Consider the following 20,415-nt stretch of genomic DNA (forward strand, 5'->3'; position numbering starts at 1 on the left):
TGATGTGTAAATGTCAATAGGAATGTTTGGGAAACCTGTAACATCAGTCATATCTAGTTTTGAGAATGTCATATGGAGACTTAGGAACCATGTACAAACATACAGTACCATGAGCGCACCATATCTAGGCAAAGAGGTGGTTGCACCATCTGAATGTAAAATGTTTGGTGTAAACCCTATGCAGGGCTTACAGGTAGCTAAATCCAGCCTTGTAATAAATATTAACACCTGTTTCACCATCTTAAATTATGACTAGACACATCTACCCTCAAGGGAGACGATGCCCTCATTGACATCCTACTATGGTTACAAGAGTACATTTACTACCACCAACATATACCGTAGATGACAAACGATTGGTGAGCCAAAAATTATAACTGTCTACATACTACAATATATCTAAAGGACTCGTGCAGTCCCTCATTACTTCTTCACACCTGAAATCCCACTGATCATGTAGCCTGTATTATCCGCACCATTTTCTAAATTGAAGTTACTGTTTTAATTTTCTCCAAGGAAACGAGTCAAGGCCTCTCATTTACACCTTACACCTACCTATATGACTAGGTAGATATATTTTCTCTCACACGTATGCTACACCTAGATGGTGCAACAGGTATAAACTTTAAACATGTAGTTGTTTTACGTCCAGGCTAGTATTCTAACGGGATGTACGTCTAGCTGTTGCAGTCGACCCCTGAATATCAAGGAGAGCAGTTTTATATGGGCCAGCATCCATCATTTTTTAAAGCATACATCCCCTTAAAGAAGAAAATAGCACATACTGTATCTCAACAACCTTTCTGAGAAGTGCCTTTACAGGTACCCCCAATATTTTACTCGTATAGCATGTTACATGGGATTGTATTTATTGTACTTCACTGCCTTGACATCGATACTGCTCAACTACCCTTCCCAGAAACCCACTGGGGTCTCTGTATCACCCTCAAAGGTCAGCTACATGTATATACTATAGGAAAACGAACATGTCTGAGCCAGAGGGAACAAGCCATGTTGATGTCTAGATCTTTTGATCAAGTGCTTTACTGTGTCAGGTATGCTGTCGTGTGTTTGTGTTTAAGCAGTAGCTATATTGATTTCCCTGTCTTGAGGTGAGTAATGGCTTGTTGAGTCCGACTGCATTCATACACAGCGGCATAACAGACAGACATTGGCACCCTACAGCCTGACCACTCTCTCGCGACTGTCTAGAAAATGCTTCGTACATTAAATGGGCGTAATGGAGGAAACCGGTGGAGTGTCATGATTGTATTAGATTTGTGTCAAGTGCCCTGCAGGACGCACAATTGTGACAGCTGCGATCTGTTTTTCCAGAGAACAATGCAGTACACATACAGACAGAAAGAGAGAGAGCTGATCATCATTTGTTCAGCCAGCAGGTTTAGAGAATTTTTTTGCACAATTTGTCATAAAAGCCTCATTATGCATTACTGTATGTATCGTACGAACACACAATTTCTGTGTGAAAATACTTTTATCTAATTTATAAATGCTGAATGAATTTGCTTGTCTGCCTGTATGGTCTCTGCTGAAAAGATTGAAAAATCTTTTTTGGTTACTACTGTATGTTGAGTTTTGCATGGTGGTCGCCAGTAAAGAATGCACCAGCACCAGACTGGCACCAACTAAATAAACTAGACTAGCATGGAAATTCTGGTTAATGTGACTGATTTCTTCTCACCTTGCGATGTTTTTGCATGTGTGTTTGTCTGTGTTAGAACAGGAATAATGGAGGGTTTTTGCTTCAGAGATTTCTCTCCTTTGCCAAAGTAATCTACCATGTGACTAGTAATATTTCAGCATAGGTCTCAACAATGTCTAAGGCTGCTCATATCTGCTCAGACATCAATGTTGAGCTTTCTAAATAAATGTTTTTAAAGTCAATATGAATTATATATTACCTTGGGCTATTATATTTATTATTATGAAACTTGGCTGACAATTAATTTGATAATAAACTGTCTTTTAGGAGTTAGTACAATGGGGTATATACATACAGGTCAATGACATACTTCCGCTAAAATCTCAGCCAGCTCTGTTACATCCGACACCATAGAGAACAATGGCATTTCGCTTCAGGATGCACATGGGATTACGATAAACATGAGTCGTCGGTTCACCGAAATTTGAACATCAATATCACTTTGGTGAAAAATCCCCTTAGTGCTATTATTGTTTGCTTGTTTCACTATATAATTGTCACTAATAGTCATTTTTTCGATGAAGAAAATGTTCACAGAAATGTGATAATGCTATAAATAACAGAAGGAATCCCTATAAAGTGACCAACACTGTAAAGTCCTCACCACCCAAAGTAAAATTGAGCTTCTGTCACGGGGTGCGTAGTGGAAGAACCCAATTGCAAGGCAGCGGGGTGAAGGGGTTAGCAAACAGACTTTAATGAACAATAACAAAAGCACCCTCGATGGGGAAAACACTAACTAAACAAGATACAAAAACAGAAAACAATCACTTCCCACAAGGGGGGCAAAAATAACAAAACACTAGGTAATTTAACCATGGCATGGCATGGCATGGCATGGCGTGGCGTGGCGTGGCGTGGCGTGGCGTGGCATGGCTTGGGATGGCATGGCATGGCCAAAGAACTCTACATACGGTGCAGGAAACACGTACAACAAACAAGCACAAGACAATAGACAAGAGGGCATTAAATAGGGAGACTAACAAAGGAGATAACGATGGGCAGGTGTGGGTAATGAGACACAGGAGGAAAGCTATACTAGGAACGAGAGGGGCAGGGCCAAATGACAAGACTGGAGAGAACGCATATTATGTCCTGATTGACAATAATATGTTTCTCTCCACATAAAACACGTGGGTCTTTCATGATTCTGCCCCTAGACCAGAAAATCAAGACAAGAGAAGGCAGAATCATGACAGCTTCTTGAGTTTTTGCATTGTATTTGACTTTGTAGAAAAAACCTTTAGAAAGTCCCAAAATGTACACAGCGTAAATAAAATACCTGACATAATGTAAATAAGACACATTATATAAAGTTAATAAATCAGAAGATTATTTAGTTTTTCTTATGCTTTGTTCCCTCCAATTCCTGAAAAGTTTGTTATTTTGCGCGAAATACATTGTGCGGACGTGTCAAACAGTAGGAATTAATGCTCTCCGTGCAAATTCAACTTGCACAAATGACGTGATTGACACGTGTGCTCGGCCATCGTACAACTCGATTAGCATCACTAGTGTCGCCTGGCGCAAGGTCACTTTGCAACTTTGCATTGACTTTGTATGTAATTTACTCGCTCAAATCGCTTAATTCGCGTTTGGTGTGAAAAGGATTAGAGTCCTATTTATTCTAAAATGTATTTCTCTGAAACCAAATGATCTGTACTATGTGATGCACTATTATAGCTCTTACTGTATGTATTTCTTTATTTTCCTAAGGAAAACAATATTACAAATACCAGCATATTAGAGTAACATCTAAGACAATGTTGATACCTAAATGTGCAGATTCCTGAGCTATTAAACAGCCCCCATTGAGCAATACAATTTCCTAGACTCAAGTTGGTGCTGAGAATAGTGCATTGTTGCTGGTTAGTGTTCAAACACGCACACGCCACACACAACAGTTTGACACTTATCCAAATGACAAATGCTTTTCCTTCTCTATATTTAGACTTTTACATACACTGTCCTGACTGCATTATAACTGGCACAGATAAGCCCGGGTTCCTCCGAGACATACCGCACCACTTATTACTGCCAAGGGCGTATGCTGTGTGTGTGACAGTGTGAAAGAAATATCCAGGGCGCTGTAGCACATTTTACAGTTTCCTACAGTCTCACCCTGTGTGTGTGCATACAGTAGGGTTCAAAAGTGTAAGAGATTATTTTCACGTGTCTGTCCTTCAATCAGCCTGTCTTCATCTCTTCCACTTACAGTTGATTATTTCAGCATCCTCTTTTGGTACACGCTTCCATCTTTTTGTCTCTCACCAATACATTATCCGTTCATTCACGTAGTCGCCCAATCTCCCTTTCCCTCATTCTTTCCTCGCTCTTTGTTCCCCGAGGGGTCTCATTTCCATTGGAATAAGTGCCAATAGCTGATTCGTTTCGCACAGTTTCTTCTTAAAAACCCTCGACTGAAGCTTCTGATCACTGGCTTTCTCTCTAGACATATTTGTAACTAAACTCCATGATACGAGTGAGATAAATAATGTACTGACCTTAAATTATTCACAACCGTGTCAACGCTAACATAGTCCTTTGTTTTAAAGCACAATGCAATGTGCTTAAAAACGACTGACAAGGTGACTAACAATTCAATTGGTGGGCTGTATACATTTTTTGGCGAATCATCTGAACCGATCCGTGAATCAATCTGAATAGAACGCAGGAGACTGGAGAACATACGTGTGGAGAAAGAGGTAGATGGGTTCTTTCCACTGATCTGTTCCTGACAGTTGGAAAGATGTTTTGATGAAGCACGCTGGTCTCTCCAGGGGCCATTTCAAAGAAGTGACGCACATAGATGAAAGGCCGCACCTCAAAACACATCTGGAGTGTGTGTGTGTTTATTTCGTGTGAACGTTCCGGATTCCCTGTGTGATCTCTTGTACAGACTGAGATTTAAAAACGTGGGCTGGTAATTGTAATGGGCATTTGAGAGTTTGTAGCCTATTTGCAAGTACGGTTGCGTTCATGTTCAGTTTTAATAGGAAATCACTTTTCGATTATATGTTTAAAGGGTCAGATTTTTTTTCTAGTTAAGAAATAATAATGCAATTGAGGAATATTGTGAATGTTTAATAGAGGACTGTTTTTTATTCGGCTTTTATACCCTGGGTATAAAAAGTGGGTCTCCACTTCATGGGTGGGTGCTGTATTGACATTCTACATGATGTAAACATATTATTATTGCTTTCAGGCAGTGCTCAAACCAGATAACAACACAGGCAATACACTTACTGCAGACACGACACAACAATAATAATGGACCTGTGTGATCCTTCGGTCTTCATAGAATGAATGTGGGAGAAAAAGTAAAGTCTAGACACTCTCATCGTGCTGGATGAAAGAATGATCCACAGCTTTCACGCACAGATTGAAGATAAAAGCACAAGGGTCAAAACAGCGACTATAGACAGAACAGTAGACAAGCTTCATGTATGCAGAGCAGTTGCTGTCTAAAACCACTGTTACAATCCAGTGTAGATAAAAATTTAGTTTTGATTGAAATAAAAACGAAAATGTTTTGCCTGTGGGGGCAGCAGAAAATACCGTAAGGGGCTGAGTCCACCGAAGCGTTTAAACGCAACAGAAAACTTGTTATGCTTGTTATGGAGACAATTGAATAAACACGCCGTACACCGGCAGAAACACTTCGGTAGACACAGTCCCTAACAGCCTTTTTCACGTAAAAATTACACGATTTTCTTGTAAATGTATTTTTCTGCAATTTGATGGGTTTTTTTAGTAAGTTTTTCTAATTGTACATCAAAATCTGTAAATTATTTACAGTGAAAATCTGTAAAATTACAGTTTTTACATTGTGTCATCGTCAGAGATCTTGATCCCCAGTCATTCATTCTCGTATCATGCTGGGACAACACGGATCATCAGGTTTTACACAAACTTGTGGAGTCTGTGCCAGCTTGAGCACACGCTGTCACAGAAACAAATACTTATACAGAATTCCGATACATATTTACATTCCTCCATCTTTATAAAGTTCGCGTTGAGACGTTTTAAACTTCTATTTGTCTCACGCATTCATGTGACATAAAATTCATGTGACACGAGCTTGAACTTAACTATGCAGTGAAATGTGAAAGCTCCATCTCTAAAAGATAATGCCTCATAAAAATTGTAAATATAGCTCTTGACACTGTTTTTTTTGTGTGTTGTTATAGCTGGCCCAAGATGAGGGCAGTCCAATACGGGGTTTCGGTGTCGTTGAGTATGAGACGGCGGAGCAGGCCGAAGCCGTTCTGCTGGAGATGGACAGGCAGATGATCCAGGGTCAGGAGATACGGCTGTGTCTCTGTCCTCCAGGGACCTCTGGGCGCAGCACGCTCGCTGCCCTCATCGCTGCTCAGGGTGTGGTAAGAACATTTTCTTTATCGTGAAACAACAAGCAACCAGAGTTTTGCACATATTAAAGTGCCCGCATCACTGCGCACACACGTGCATGTGTGAAACTGTGGCTTTGACGGTTTAATTACAGTATTCATAGGAACCCTGCTGTTTCAAACATCTCCAGACCTCTGCTGCATTTCCGAGGTCTGAAATACACCAGGGCTATTTTCATCTTGCCGGACAGGTCTACATAAAGCAGCTGACGGAAACACATGTGCATCATACAGAAAACATTGAGCGTTAACCAGTGTAAAGAGGACACTGGTTCAGAATTGACCGATATACATACACTTATGAAATCTGATCTTTTCAATAGGGTCACGTTAAGCTGCTTTTGTTTTTTTTCCTGTTTTATCCTCCGAAAATATCCAGCCAAATAGAGCAAATGCAATCTGACATTTGTCAGGAAGTCCACCCCTTAGAGGCACAATCATCACTTTATTCTCTACGACTGCACCACTCACAGACGGACTGTGAGGCCACCAGCCTTCCCTTCAGTCTGACGGGCTTTTGCTTTCGTGTGAGTGTAGCCATATAAATTTAGTTCTGCTTCGGGTCTAGCAGGTGTCTGCACTGGCTCTTCTCACTAACCAACGCTCTGGGAACTCATGCGAAACGCCAAGGATACATGCCTGCTGGTTATTATTCAGTAGTACTCAAGGCTGACCGAATTTGCTTTGCCTCTTACGAATGGACTCCTAACAGCGTATTTTAAGGACACGGATGGTTTTAAATGTTATTTGAGAAGCCATTTTCCCACTAGAAGATTTAGTTATTGACATTTACTGTCATACAAATACTAGTTCGGGAAAGAGGTTATGGCTGACCAATCCGCATTCAGTACTAGGTGTGTAATGATATAGCACTGTACATTGCGATACAAAAAAAAATCCAAAATAATTTTTTAATGATATAACATCTGGTTAATTCCATCGGCTTAGCCGCCAAAACGTAGGCGAGTAAATGTAATGTTTTTCATGATTTTCTTCAGCTCATGTAATTTCATACCTGTATAAATTCCAATGAGCACAAAGGAAGATATTTGGAGGAATGTTAGTTATTTTCATGTGTTAAACAGAACAAAAAATTAAATACTTTTTCCTACTGTGGTAGTGGATGATGTCCCGGAACTGAAAATGACTAACATTCTTCCTAATATCTTTCTCTGTGTTCATTGGAACAAAGAAATGTATAAATGTTTGAAACGAGGATGAGCAAATGATGAAAGTTTTTTAATTTTGGATGAACTGTCCCTTTAACTTTACAAAAGTTGCATCACAACATCATTTATTATTGACAAATCTGTCATTTGAATTTCAGTTCATTATCACATTTTTAACCCAGTGTTACGTTATACATCAACTCATTAGCTGGGTGTATCATTAAACTCCTATCCAGGGCTCAATCTATGAGTAAAATAAATGTACAAAATCGTAACCCACACTAAACCCCCAGACGTAGTTTCAATGTATGCTTAGTTAATGAATTTGTATTCGGCTTACGGTAGAGAAAGGAAAGCCTTTGAGCTGCAGCCTAATGGACCTTTGAAAGCACATATTAGAATCGGAGCCAATCCATCTCTGAAGCTTCATGCAGGGGCATGATGGGAGAGCTCTGCTCTTTGCCATCCTCAAACTCTGTAAATCTCTGTATACTCCACCTGGATGCTGATTCACCCAGAGCTGTAATTATATTCACGCTCCACTGATACAGGCTTTTCAATGGTTGATCCTAAATTATCGCCACCAGTCCTGAATAGGTGGTTGCATTTTTGGATGCGTCCATTACGGCATGAAAGCACCACAGCGTGTGGGTGGGGGAATAGTAGTCAGCAGACAGAGATGAAGTGTGGTGGAGGCATCCACACCTCTAACAGCAATCAGAGATCCGATGAGAGTTCAACATGTCTGCAAGCATCTCTCCAATGCCAGAAGATACACACACATGCTCACTCACAGCGGGGGCATAAACATCCCAGATAAACATTCAAAAGGACATAAATTGTGAAGAGAAAACTGTGTCTGTTTGGTGGGAACTGTAATTGTTGGGATATGTGTTCATTTGTGCCAAGAAATGGAGCCTGAAACTTTTCGGGAAACTAAGTAATATTCATTACAGTTTCTTTTTGTGTTACTGGTATTAAAATATAAGACATGGCTAAAAGGTTCGTTTTTTAAATATGCAATAAAAATCCACATGAAATAGGAAAAGTGATATTACGTTTTAATGCTCGTGGAAAATAGCATGATTACTGTAGTAATCCTTTTAGGAAAGCTTAGCATATTTACAAAGACATTGATAACAAATTGCTCTTTTTAATCTTTGTTGTGTGTGTGTCTCTTGTAGATGTTGAGCAATAAGAAAGGTTTGCTGCCTGAACCCAATCTGGCCCAGTTCCTTAATAGTATGACCAATCCTGCTGCTCTCCAAGTCCTTATGAGACCCTACCCTACTGGCAAACTTGGAGGTATCTTTGTTATATATCAAATATATATTTTATGGGGACTTTCCGGAGACATAATGATTTTAATACTGTACAAACTGTATATTCTATCCCCTTACCCTCACATGAATCTTAAAGTCCCCGTGAACCGAACGTTGCGATAATGTTTACTTCCTTATTTTGGTGCATTTCTGAGTTAAATGGAATTTCGAATGAGAAAATAGTAGCCGTGGCTTTCATCTTTCTTGATTGGATGTATTAAAACAGACATTGCATTTGGAACCAGCAACAGACTGACATTTAATGGGGAGGATTCCGCCCAAGCGTCTAACATACATCATTTGAGATGGATAGTCACTATAGGAGTGAAGTACAATTTCAGATTTCAATTGAAGATTATGAGTGCACAAATTTAAAAAAAGAGATTGACCCAAATTGATAAAGTATTTACAATAAAAGCTGCAATATTTCGTGAAAAATAGGCATTGTCAATTTTTACTTCACTGGGACTTTAAGTGTCTCTTTAGTTTCTTGAATATTCATGAATACATTTTTAAAAGTACTTCAAACAGAACCAATCCAATCATATGTCCTGTAGTTTAAATGAAATATCTCTCTTATGTTTGCATATGAGTGTGTGTGTGTTCTATGAAGCGGAGATCACAAGCTCAGAGCAGATTTTTCTCTTGATGAAGGCCTAATCATATATTAAAATGAACTTTTCATTGGGTGGAAGAATAAATGAGATGAGGAAGAAGTGGAGGCCGGAGCTTAAAGAGAACACACAATTAAGACACTAAATTTAGCACATGATTAAACGTTCAACTTCTCTACCTATTCCGGAGCAATTTGCCATTAGCCAAATCTGGAATATTGGTATGAGGAAATGGTGGGCCATGTGCATTAGACTCCCCCTTTCTTTTCCTCTGAGGGTTAGTTTTGGATTGTGTGTGTGATCACATGTTCTGCCTTGTTTTTTTGCTGGTTTCTACCCAGGAAAGTTTGGCCGACCTCACAATCTCCCGTTCCTGCGTCCGCCGCTCACTGCAGCTCTGCTTCAGTTAGGAAAAGCACAGCAGGTATTTCTTTCTTTCAAGATGGGTGTTGTGTAGATGGGTGTTTCTTTAACTATAGCCAATTTTACTTCCAGTGGGTTTTGTAATTTTAGGTGTTCGTGTGGCTAAAATGCCCATAGGTGAAGCTGCTTCATTAAAAAAAGCAACTGCTGTGACCACATCTCTCTCTCTCTCTCTCTCTCTCTCTCTCTCTCTCTCTCTCTCTCTCTCACATGCAGAGTGCCATTCTAGGTAATGGTATTGTTCTCCAGAATCTTCTCCACATGCAGATGGCCCAACAGCAGCTCTTACAGATCAAAGACAAGCACGTTTCTAACGTAAGGGTATGTGTGTCTTTATGCGTGTCAGTCTTGTGTACCCATAACCAAAAAATCTGTAACGTGTGTGTGATTTATTGCACGACTGAATACGCATGTTAAGAAACTGCGGATATGAAATTATTCCGAGTTCTTTCTGTGATGATCTACATTCTGTACAAAAGCTGGTGTTTTCTCATATTAAGGCATTATTTGTTTTTATTTTACAAAGCATTATTAGAACCATACTCAACTGCTTCTCAGTGCGCATATGGTTATGGAATAATATCGCTGTATGACAGGGGAACATTTGTGCAGTAATACTGGGCAATTCCATGCAAATCTTAAGATCAAGTTTCTACTAAAGGTTTTTACAATACTGCCCCTGGTAGGGTCTCCCAAGGCAAACAGGTCCTAGGCGACAGGTCAGACTAAGAGCGGTTAAAAAATCCCTTATGATGCTTAATAAATCAATGACCGTGATGTCGCCCGGTATGGCGCTACCGGGGCACCACCCTGGAGCCAGGGTCGGTGCTCGTATGCGAGCGCCTGGTCGGCCGGGCCTTTCCCCACGGGGTCCGGCCGGGCTCAGAACGTCACCTCGCTGGCGGGGAAGGAGCCTGAGCTGGTGCGTGAGGTTGAGAGGTTACGACTAGAGATAGTCGGGATCACCTCTACGCATGGCTTGGGCTCTGGAACCACACTCCTCGAGAGAGGATGGACACTTCATCACTCTGGAGTTGCCCGTGGTGAGAGGCGACGGGCTGGTGTGGGTTTGCTTATAGCCCCCCAGCTCTCCCGCCATGTGTTGGAGTTTACCCCGGTGAACGAGAGGGTCGTTTCCCTGCGCCTACGGGTCAGGGTTAGGTCTCTCACTGTTGTTTGTGCCTACGGGCCGAATGGCAGTGCAGAGTACCCGACCTTCTTGGAGTCTCTGGGAGGGGTGCTGAAAAGTGCTCCGATCGGGGACTCCATCGTCCTACTGGGGGACTTCAACGCCCATGTGGGCAACGACAGTGACACCTGGATGGGCGTGATTGGGAGGAACGGCCCCCCTGATCTGAACCCGAGCGGAGTTCAGTTATTGGACTTCTGTGCTAGTCACAGTTTGTCTATAACGAACACCATGTTCAAGCATAAGGGTGTCCGTCAGTACACGTGGCACCAGGACACCCTAGGCCGCAGGTCAATGATCGACTTTGTGGTCGTTTCATCTGACCTGCGACTGTATGTTTTGGACACTCGGGTTAAGAGAGGGGCGGAGCTGTCAACTGATCACCACCTGGTGGTGAGTTGGATCCGATTGCAAGAGAGGAAGCTGGACAGACTCGGCAGACCCAAACGTACTGTAAGGGTCTGCTGGGAACGCCTGGCCGAGTCTCCTGTCAGAGAGATCTTAAACTCCCACCTCCGGCAGAGCTTCAACCGGATCCCGAGGGATGCTGGAGACATTGAGTCCGAGTGGACCATGTTCTCCACCTCCATTGTCGAAGTGGCCACTCGGAGCTGTGGCCGTAAGGTCTCCGGTGCCTGTCGAGGCGGGAATCCCCGAACCCGGTGGTGGACACCGGAAGTAAGGGAAACCGTCAAGCTGAAGAAGGAGTCCTATCGGGCCTGGTTGGCTTGTGGGACTCCTGAGGCAGCTGACGGGTACCGGCAGGCCAAGCGGACTGCTGCCCGGGTGGTTGTGGAGGCAAAAACTCGGGCCTGGGAGGAGTTTGGTGAGGCCATGGAGAAGGACTATCGACTGGCCAGTGGAGGTGGGAAGCTGTTGACCTCAACAGGGGATGTCGTCGGACGGTGGATGGAGTACTTGAGGATCTCCTCAATCCCACCGTCACGTCTTCCACTGAGGAAGCAGAGGCCGAGGGCTCAGAGGTGGACTCGTCCATCACCCAAGCCGAATTCACTGAGGTAGTCAAGAAACTCCTCAGTGGCAAGGCTCCGGGGGTGGATGAGATTCGCCCTGAGTACCTCAAGTCTCTGGATGTTGTGGGGCTGTCTTGGCTGACACGCCTCTGCAGCATCGCGTGGCGGTTGGGGACAGTGCCTCTGGGATGGCAAACCGGGGTGGTAGTCCCTCTTTTTAAGAAGGGGGACCGGAGGGTGTGTTCCAACTACAGGGGGATCACACTTCTCAGCCTCCCCGGGAAAGTCTATGCCAGGGTACTGGAGATTGACAGACGGATCGGTGCAGCTTCTGCAGTAATGCGGTCGATGTACCGGTCTGTCGTGGTGAAGAAAGAGCTGAGCTGCAAGGCGAAGCTCTCAATTTACCGGTCAATCTACGTTCCTACTCTCACCTATGGCCATGAGCTTTGGGTCATGACCGAAAGGACAAGATCCCGGATACAGGCGGCCAAAATTAGCTTCCTCCGCAGGGTGGCTGGGCGATCCCTTGGAGATAGGGTGAGAAGCTCGGTCACCTGGGAGGAGCTCGGAGTAGAGCCGCTGCTCCTCCACATCGAGAGGGGTCAGCTGAGGTGGCTTGGGCATCTGTTCCGGATGCCTCCTGGACGCATTCCCCGGAAGGTGTTCCGGGCCCGTCCGACCGGGAGGAGACCCCGGGGAAGACCTAGGACACGCTGGTGGGACTATGTCTCCCAACTGGCCTGGGAACGCCTCGGTGTCCCCCCGGAAGAGCTAGAGGAAGTGTCTAGGGTGAGGGATGTCTGGGCATCTCTACTTAGACTGCTGCCCCCGCGACCCGGCCCCGGATAAAGCGGAAGAAAATGGATGGAAAAAATGGATCGGTCAGATGTCAATATTTGGTGGTCGTATAAATACCTATGTGAGTCTCTCTTAAAGTTTGTAAAGCTGATTTCTATAGTCAGGTAAGTGTACTTTCACATCCATAACCGTCCATATTCCTCATAAATGGGCACATGAAAATTTAAATAAAATAACTCCACTCTTAATTCACATAAATTCTACAAAGTGTTTTGTCTCTCAAAAGCGTGTCCCTTTTTGTCACATCCAGTATGCATAAATCATTTTCTCGTGCTTAGACTGATATTTTTCTGATTTCTGAACTCTATCATCAGGGGTTTAGATCAATAAAATAAGTTGATTCCATATATTGATAATAACATTTCAGCATCTCCAAGAATTTATAAAATGTCACGTCCTTAATACTGGAATTGCCAATGTTGCCAATAAATCTCCTTTAATGTCTGTGTGTTTTTGTTGAGCAATGCGTGAAACGGTCAAAAAATGAACACTTCCCTTGCACGGAATGCGAGTTGATCAGTAATTTTGTTAATAACCTCAACATAATGTCGTAGGAACAGTGTTATTTATTCACAAAATGAAAATACAGTTTCATGGTCAGTGGGAAGTGTTTATGAATGGTACATTTTTTCAGTTTACCCGATATTGCCAGGTCTAGAAAAATTTAACTTTTGGACTTATGGTTATGTACTGTGTTTTAGCTCATTATCTCTCTTGTCTTAAAACACACAAATGAATTCATTAACAGCCTCATCTTATCCGGTCCTTTCATTTCTCTCTAAGATCCCTGGTCTGTTGGGCGATCCCTCCCGGCTGCTCCTGCAGAAAGTTCTGGGTCTTCGAACTACTGCACCGGTTCCTCTGGGGAAGGGGTTGCTGGGAGATTCCCCCACAGGTGAGCCTGCCCGCCACAGCCTCAGACATGAGGTCACAGACGGGGCTGTGGGGAGAGACATTTGCAATGCAAATATTCCAACAGTTTGAAAGCTCCATTATAAGCGGCGAGAGGCAGCAAGCGCTTCAATCAGTATTTATTTTCCTTTTGTGCTCTTATACAGAAGGTGTGCGTGCAAAGTATTATATAGTCTTTCATCAAAGCAACGGAGACTTTGAAGAGTGTGTTTGTGTGCAGGGTCATTTTTATTTGCATTTCAGTGCTATGCAGGTGTTACAGTTAGGTGAGAATAGCCAAGTTGCCATAATACTACAGCCTCTGGTTGTAAACATGCAGATTGATCTTCCTGAAAAATAAGTAGGAATGTGTATTATGTATTATACTAGAAAATGTATATCTGTCCAGTGTGAACTCAATATTTAAAGTTTTCAAACCATAGTAACCCTGGTGTCATGACAGATTGCTCTCAATTGTATACTAACCGCTGTGTAGGGTTGCCAGATCTGCGTAACACTTCCAGTTTAAACGCCCCTAATTTTCCAATTTTCTTTGCATTTTCTCTTTATTTGATTAAAATGATGACATTACTTGACTCAACACCCCTAGAATGAACCATTATATCTTCAGTCTCAATACTAATTCAGCCTTCATTAGGGCATTCTTCACAGGATTATTTTTGTAGCCAGTTTCAGTCCCAGTAGTTGAGTACCATCATGCCTTGTAATAACCAGGGGCGACATGACAAGATTCTAGACACAAGCTGTTTGTCTGTCCACATGAAATGTAAAAATGATTAAAAGGCAATAAAACCACAGTCAATCAAAACAGTGTTTTGTTTTGCTTTTTAGCATCCATGTCGCAAGGCATTGTGTAAAACATGTACCTTGTGGTGGGAGGGCATCCTGAAATTGAATGAAGATTGGTTGGTTGTATTATCCAGCATTCATGTTTGAAGTTAGTTTTGAACAAAGATTTTAGTCCAGTGAGTTGTTGGCATGAAAATAAAATTGTCAACCTGTGTCTGGTTAAGACACTGTATGTAAAGTTAAACACCACTGATGTTCTGGTTGTTGTAGAGTTGGGCCAGGACTCTTCAATCACATCCCAGGGGGGGAGTCTAGGGGCTGGAATATCTGGTCGCTCGCATGGAAATGCCACTGCTGAGCAGAACGGAGTCACGACAGCGCCCATTGCACTGGAAAAACAGCCCACACCTCCAGGAACGACAGGGGGATCTGTAAGCGCCCAAAGCCAGATGCAAAACTTTATCCCTGGAATGAACACAGCGGGTCTGGGTCCATTGCTGGGAAACACGACGCACAAACATCTAGCCAACCATCACAGCACCAGTCCACAGACGAGCTCTTCTCTTACAGTAAGCCTGGTTCTTTGTTTATTTCTTTATTTTAATTCGTTTTTGTTATTCAATACAGATATTTCTTATGATATTGTTACTTTGGTTTTTGCTTTTCCTACCATTAAGACAATTTTTTTTTACAGAGTTCGTATTTGTAGTTCGGTTCTCTTCGTTATTTAGGTCCGTACCAAAAACAATGTTGTCCTGGTTCGCTTAGCGTTCAGACTGGCATTTTAACAGCGAACCTAAAGATACAGAACCTAAGACTTAACATGTAAAGTCGCAATGTGATTGGACATCCTTGATTATTTATATTTTAAAACAGAACTTACCAGACATCAAAACAATGCTGTGTGCTGGGTTATACATGCAGAGTGTATGCCTGCGCATATGCCGGTAACTTGCGGAGACCTCATGATGTCTTTAAAGCAGTCAAAACGCCACCAAGAATTCCTCCGTTACATGCACAAGCACAGATCTAATAAACACTCCATTTATATTACATTTACATTTAGTCATTTAGCAGACGCTTTTATCCAAAGCGACTTACAAAGAGTTCGGGGAGCAATAAGCGACCAAATCACTTGATTTTCAAGTCTTATCTTGTCACTTCCTGTTTTTGGTTCGATCCGATGCCCTTGGTCTGTGTTGCGTTTATATTTCAATCGAACCGCCCCAGAGTTGGTTTGAAAGCGGTCCGAAACTCATCTTTTCATTCATCTCGGTCCACTTGTTTGGTGCGCTCCAGGCTTCGGGTGGCAGCATTCACACTTGCATATTAAATGTTTCAACCGAATCAAACATGTCAAATGTAAACACAACCTTAAAGGGAGGGAGCCTTTTGTTGCAATTCGCAATCACACAAATAGATGCGGCTACGTTTCATACACTGGACCTTTAATTGAGGTTAAAATGTGATATATTCTAGTATATAACAGTTTAAAATGTATAAAACCATTTGCGTTTGAAATGCGAAGTTTTGGAAGAGCTATTGATGTGTCTGTGTCCATTGTTAGCTCCTTTCATCATGGTTGTCTAAGTCACCTGTTAAACACACACTTGTCCCTCTATTGTTCTCTAGGAACAGCTCTTAATGTATGACTCATATTTTGTTGTGTGTAGCCGGTGGTAAGCAGCGCATTAAAGCCGCCGCCATTGTTCCCATCTGTAGGAGTCTGTATTGAGAAACAGCACTCAGTCAGCAAGTAGAACTTAATACAGACTCCTGACAGAGTTCTGGAACGTAATGACAGAGAGCTAGTGCCTGCAGGCTCTGATTACTCACTGCATTAACCCGCGCAGGCTAATAGAGAGCTGTCTTCTGTTCTGCTTCTATAAGAAATGAACGGCAGACACTGTGCCAGTACTTTTCCACATCATCCCTTTTCCTGAATCCCTTTCTGAATCCCGTGGAAGGGTGAAGATGCTTTAAAGGAATTTTCCAGGTTGATTTCAGATTAAGCTGTGACGACAGCATCTGTAGCCTATCGCTGTCCTTTAGCGCAGAAAATGGTTTCTTAAAAATCTCACGTAGAAGCACTTGCGGTGGGCGTCTGTGGGATGAGACATTGCCTCAAAATAGCAATTATAAATTTAAGTTCATAATAATGAAATTATAATGTTCAGAAGCTTTCAATCGAGCTTAAAGTTGTGACCTTGAAAGTTTAGTATTTTTTTCTGTTTTGCCGACTGTGCAAGACAACGTTATTAGAATTGACATTTAACTGAACTCAAAGTGTAAATGCACTTGAACAATTTACGAGTGCATGTTATTCTAAGAAAAAAAGTGTTTTTTGTTCAAACATCCAACCAGTGCGTCTAAAAAAAATTTAATAACTTATCATTTCAAGGCCCATTTTTCATAGTCTATTGAAATCCAATAGGTAAATAATTTTTTTCGTTTGAAATATTTTTTAATATTTAGTTTACACTTATGTTAACCAAAACCTGTGTATGTCCCTTTCTTCAGTGGAACACAAAAGAAGATATTTTGAGAAATGTCCCAGCGGTTCTGTCCATACAATGGAAGTCAATAACACCCAATGTTGTTCGTTTACCAACATTCTTCAAAATATCTTCATTTGTGTTCTGCAGAAGAAAGAAACTCATACAGGTTAGGAATGACATTAGGGTAAACAAATGATGAAAGCATTTACATTTTTGTATGAACTATGACTTTAATAGGTATTCTCTCTTACTTTCAATCTCGATAATTCTTTACCTCTCTCTATAGACTCTATCGAATTGTCAGACATCTCTATTAGGAGATCCTCCTAAAGAAGTCAAGTTGCCTTCCAACCCTTATCTAAACCTGGCTAGTGTGCTTCCCGGAGTGGTACTACAAGGTAAGTGCGGCACAAACAGACGATGACTCACCTCTCGTAGACCTTGGGTGGTGTTTTCTGTCAGCCTACGATTTGCAACCATAATGTTCGCAGTGTATCACTGTCTCTCTGTGATCCTGTTCAAGGGTGCAGGTAGACTGCGCAACACTGCAGCCCACACCAGCAGAGAAGATAATATGTGTGAAAGAGTGTAAATGGGTGTCCCTGACAAGGCCATGATTTACATCAGCATGTCTGTGTACGTGTGTTTGTGTCTCTTACAGCACCATGCAACAGTAAACCTCAGACTCACAGTGGGACGTACAGCGCGGTCCTGCCCCCTGCCACTCAATATAGTGCAGAGACCACAGCTGCTGAATACACTCAACAATACGCTCAGCAATATACACAGGTAAATACAGTACTACAGACATCGACCCCGTTGACTTCTATTGTATGGACACAAAATCACATTTCCAGAAATATCTTCTTTTGTGTTCCGCAGAAGAAAGAGTTATATACAGGTTTGAACAACGTGAGGGCGAATAAATCATGACAGAATCTTTTTGGGGGGTGAACGATCCCTTTATCAAGATATGCACAAGTAGGACTGTGTATTCATGCAGCTCCATTATTGTGAAGTCATCTATCTCAGATAAACCAAAATGACATGCTAAAACAAAATGTGCTATGGTTGATGGCTTTATATGTCAGTCTGACAGTAATTCACTGCTCTTTGCATTTACCGCAACAATCAGTCTCGCTTAGCCCCGCCCCCTCTCTACAGTTTTCTCTCCCCTTCGATCTCCCACAAATGCAGGATTCCACTGAGCCCCAGACATGACAGCGAAAGCCAGAAAGATAAGAGAGGAATGAGGAAAGAATCAAATGTTTGCAATGTGCTCTTGTGCACAGTGGAGATCGATCGGCGTGTATATAAACTCCCAAATATCATTTGAGTTGATGAGAATAATTCGGTGCAAGCATCTGGTTGATACTTCGGAATGGAAGGTGGTGGTATTGGACCCATCTAACATCTGACCTTAAAGGGATAGTTCACCCCAAAATAAAAGTGATGTCATCATTTACTCAGCCTCTTGTCATTTCAAACCTTTACGACTTTCTTTTCTTTTGCAGAACATGAAAGAAGATATTTAGAAGAATGTTGCTAGCCGAACAACCCATTCACTTTTATTGTATGGACACAAATCCAATACACACAAATTAAGTCAATGGGTACAGCCGTTGTTCTGTTACCAACATTCTTCAAACCATGTTCTGCAAAAGAAAAGAAACCCATATAGGTTTGAAATGAGATAAAGGAAAGTAAATGATGACAGAAATGTAATTTATTTTTGGGTGAACTTTCCCTTTAAGAGCCACAATGGGTGTAATTCATTGGCCGAAAAAGAAGCCACACAAATTTGCATTATAATTCAATTAATCTTTAGTTGTGTTTATTTTATTTAATATTGCAACATATTTTGTCGCCATGATAATCGTTTAGTGAAAATCAGACATTGTGAGTTACCATTAGCATTCGCGTTTGCTTTCATCTCAAAAGCAGCTGGAGTAAACCTGCTTGTCTGTCATGTGACTTATCGCTCTATATATTGCTGAAAAATGGCGATGCTGATTGGCTGTTAGCGTCACAGGAACTCCAATAGTCCACATCCCAAGCTGTGGTGTGACATAAAAATACAAAAATATATCCATGTATTTAAAAGCCCTCAAAAACCATCAACTTCCACTAATAAGAACACAAATACAAAAGCAATAGGAACTAAGAGATTTCATCACGCTCACAGGAGAACATAATCGAGAGGGAATGAAAAGGAGTTGCAGTAGTCCACCCACGGTCTCTCAGATCCCCGCCAGTGTCTTTAGGGTGATCCCCTACTCATGCCTTGGCAGAGCGTTCGGAGGGGAAGGAAATTTAGCAGGATTAAATGGCTTAAATGTGGGTCTCCCTCTCATTACTGCCAGCGTTCCTATGACAATACGAGCAGGAGTGGGTGAGAGTTGGAGGAATGGAAAAGGGAGTGAGAGATGCAGGGGGGAACGGGAGGGGGGAGGAAGATTGGCTGCAAGTTGTCTGTCCCATCTGGTCGCACACTCCCACACAGCTTTAGTGAAATGAGACAGCGAGCGTTCGCGCTGTAGGCGTCCAGAGAGAGCGCAGGGAATGGTGAAAGGACTGATGGGAAGGAAGGGGGTATGTTAAAGAAACGGTTGAAGAGAAAGCTCGACAAACGGATTAGGCCGTGAGGTTAGCCAGATGGAGGAAAGAGGGAAGCAGAGTGCGGCAGCTGTTTGGAGAGACCTTGTGGAGAGGGTTCGAGAGTGAAGAGTTCGTGTTTGAGACATCTAAGAGAGTCAGAAAGTCTGAGGGATATGATGTTGAGTCATTGTGGATATACAAAGTCTAGTCAGTTTTGCTGTTTATTAGAAGTGAAGAGAATATTTGATTGACATGTTAATGGACCCAGAAACGTCATGCTGTTTAGGAATGAATCCAAGAGTCACAGTTTCCTTGGTTAGCATGGCCTTGCAGCATGGAGTAACTGAATGTCTGTCAAAAAAAGAAAGATGCTGCCAGATGGTGTGAAGGCAGTTGTGTTTTCTCTTAGATTGTAATACAAGCCACCTTTTCGTTATAGTAGATATTGGAACACCGGTGTTAAGGATCTATAAGTTAACATTTGTAAATGCATTAACTAACATAAACTATCAAGGAATGCTGATAAAACTTTATTTCTCATTGTTAATGTTAGTTAAAGAGTACGTAACATTGGATTTTTAAGGTCCTACTTTGGTTTATGGAGTGTCCAACAAGTTATTGTACATACAAGGTGTAAAAACACTTATGTCGTAATAATAGGCAGTTATTCTTACTTTACGAATCATTTGAGAGTCAGTCAAGAAGTACTGCGATTCAACCCTCCTATCCGTGAGCCTAGTGTCATGTGATTGGTCAAACGCGATCATCATGTCACAAATGGAACGCCTATCATCATAAGTGGATTATGGTTTACAGGTGGTTGGATATTATATACAGTGTATAGATAGCGGTTTGAGGCCAAGTCAGACGAAGAACCATCCGAAGCCCCTATTCATCAAGAACTCCAGCACGACTGGAGCCGATGTTTCTCAGT

The 20,415-nt window shown here is 42.1% G+C and overlaps 1 protein-coding gene across 1 annotated transcript in view; it reads left to right on the forward strand.

Annotated features, from left to right (window-relative positions):
- Nucleotides 1-20,415, forward strand: part of raver2 (ribonucleoprotein, PTB-binding 2) — a gene marked incomplete at its 5' end in the record, with an annotated part of 50,743 nt that overhangs the window by 24,973 nt on the left and 5,355 nt on the right. Inside the window, 8 exon segments of the mRNA XM_079460435.1 lie at nt 5,914-6,105; nt 8,486-8,606; nt 9,579-9,661; nt 9,877-9,975; nt 13,468-13,579; nt 14,656-14,954; nt 17,170-17,281; nt 17,545-17,672. Coding sequence (XP_079316561.1) covers nt 5,914-6,105; nt 8,486-8,606; nt 9,579-9,661; nt 9,877-9,975; nt 13,468-13,579; nt 14,656-14,954; nt 17,170-17,281; nt 17,545-17,672 — 1,146 coding nt within the window.

This window comes from Barbatula barbatula (assembly GCF_947034865.1).
Source record: "Barbatula barbatula genome assembly, chromosome: 7".
Taxonomy (NCBI): domain Eukaryota; kingdom Metazoa; phylum Chordata; class Actinopteri; order Cypriniformes; family Nemacheilidae; genus Barbatula; species Barbatula barbatula.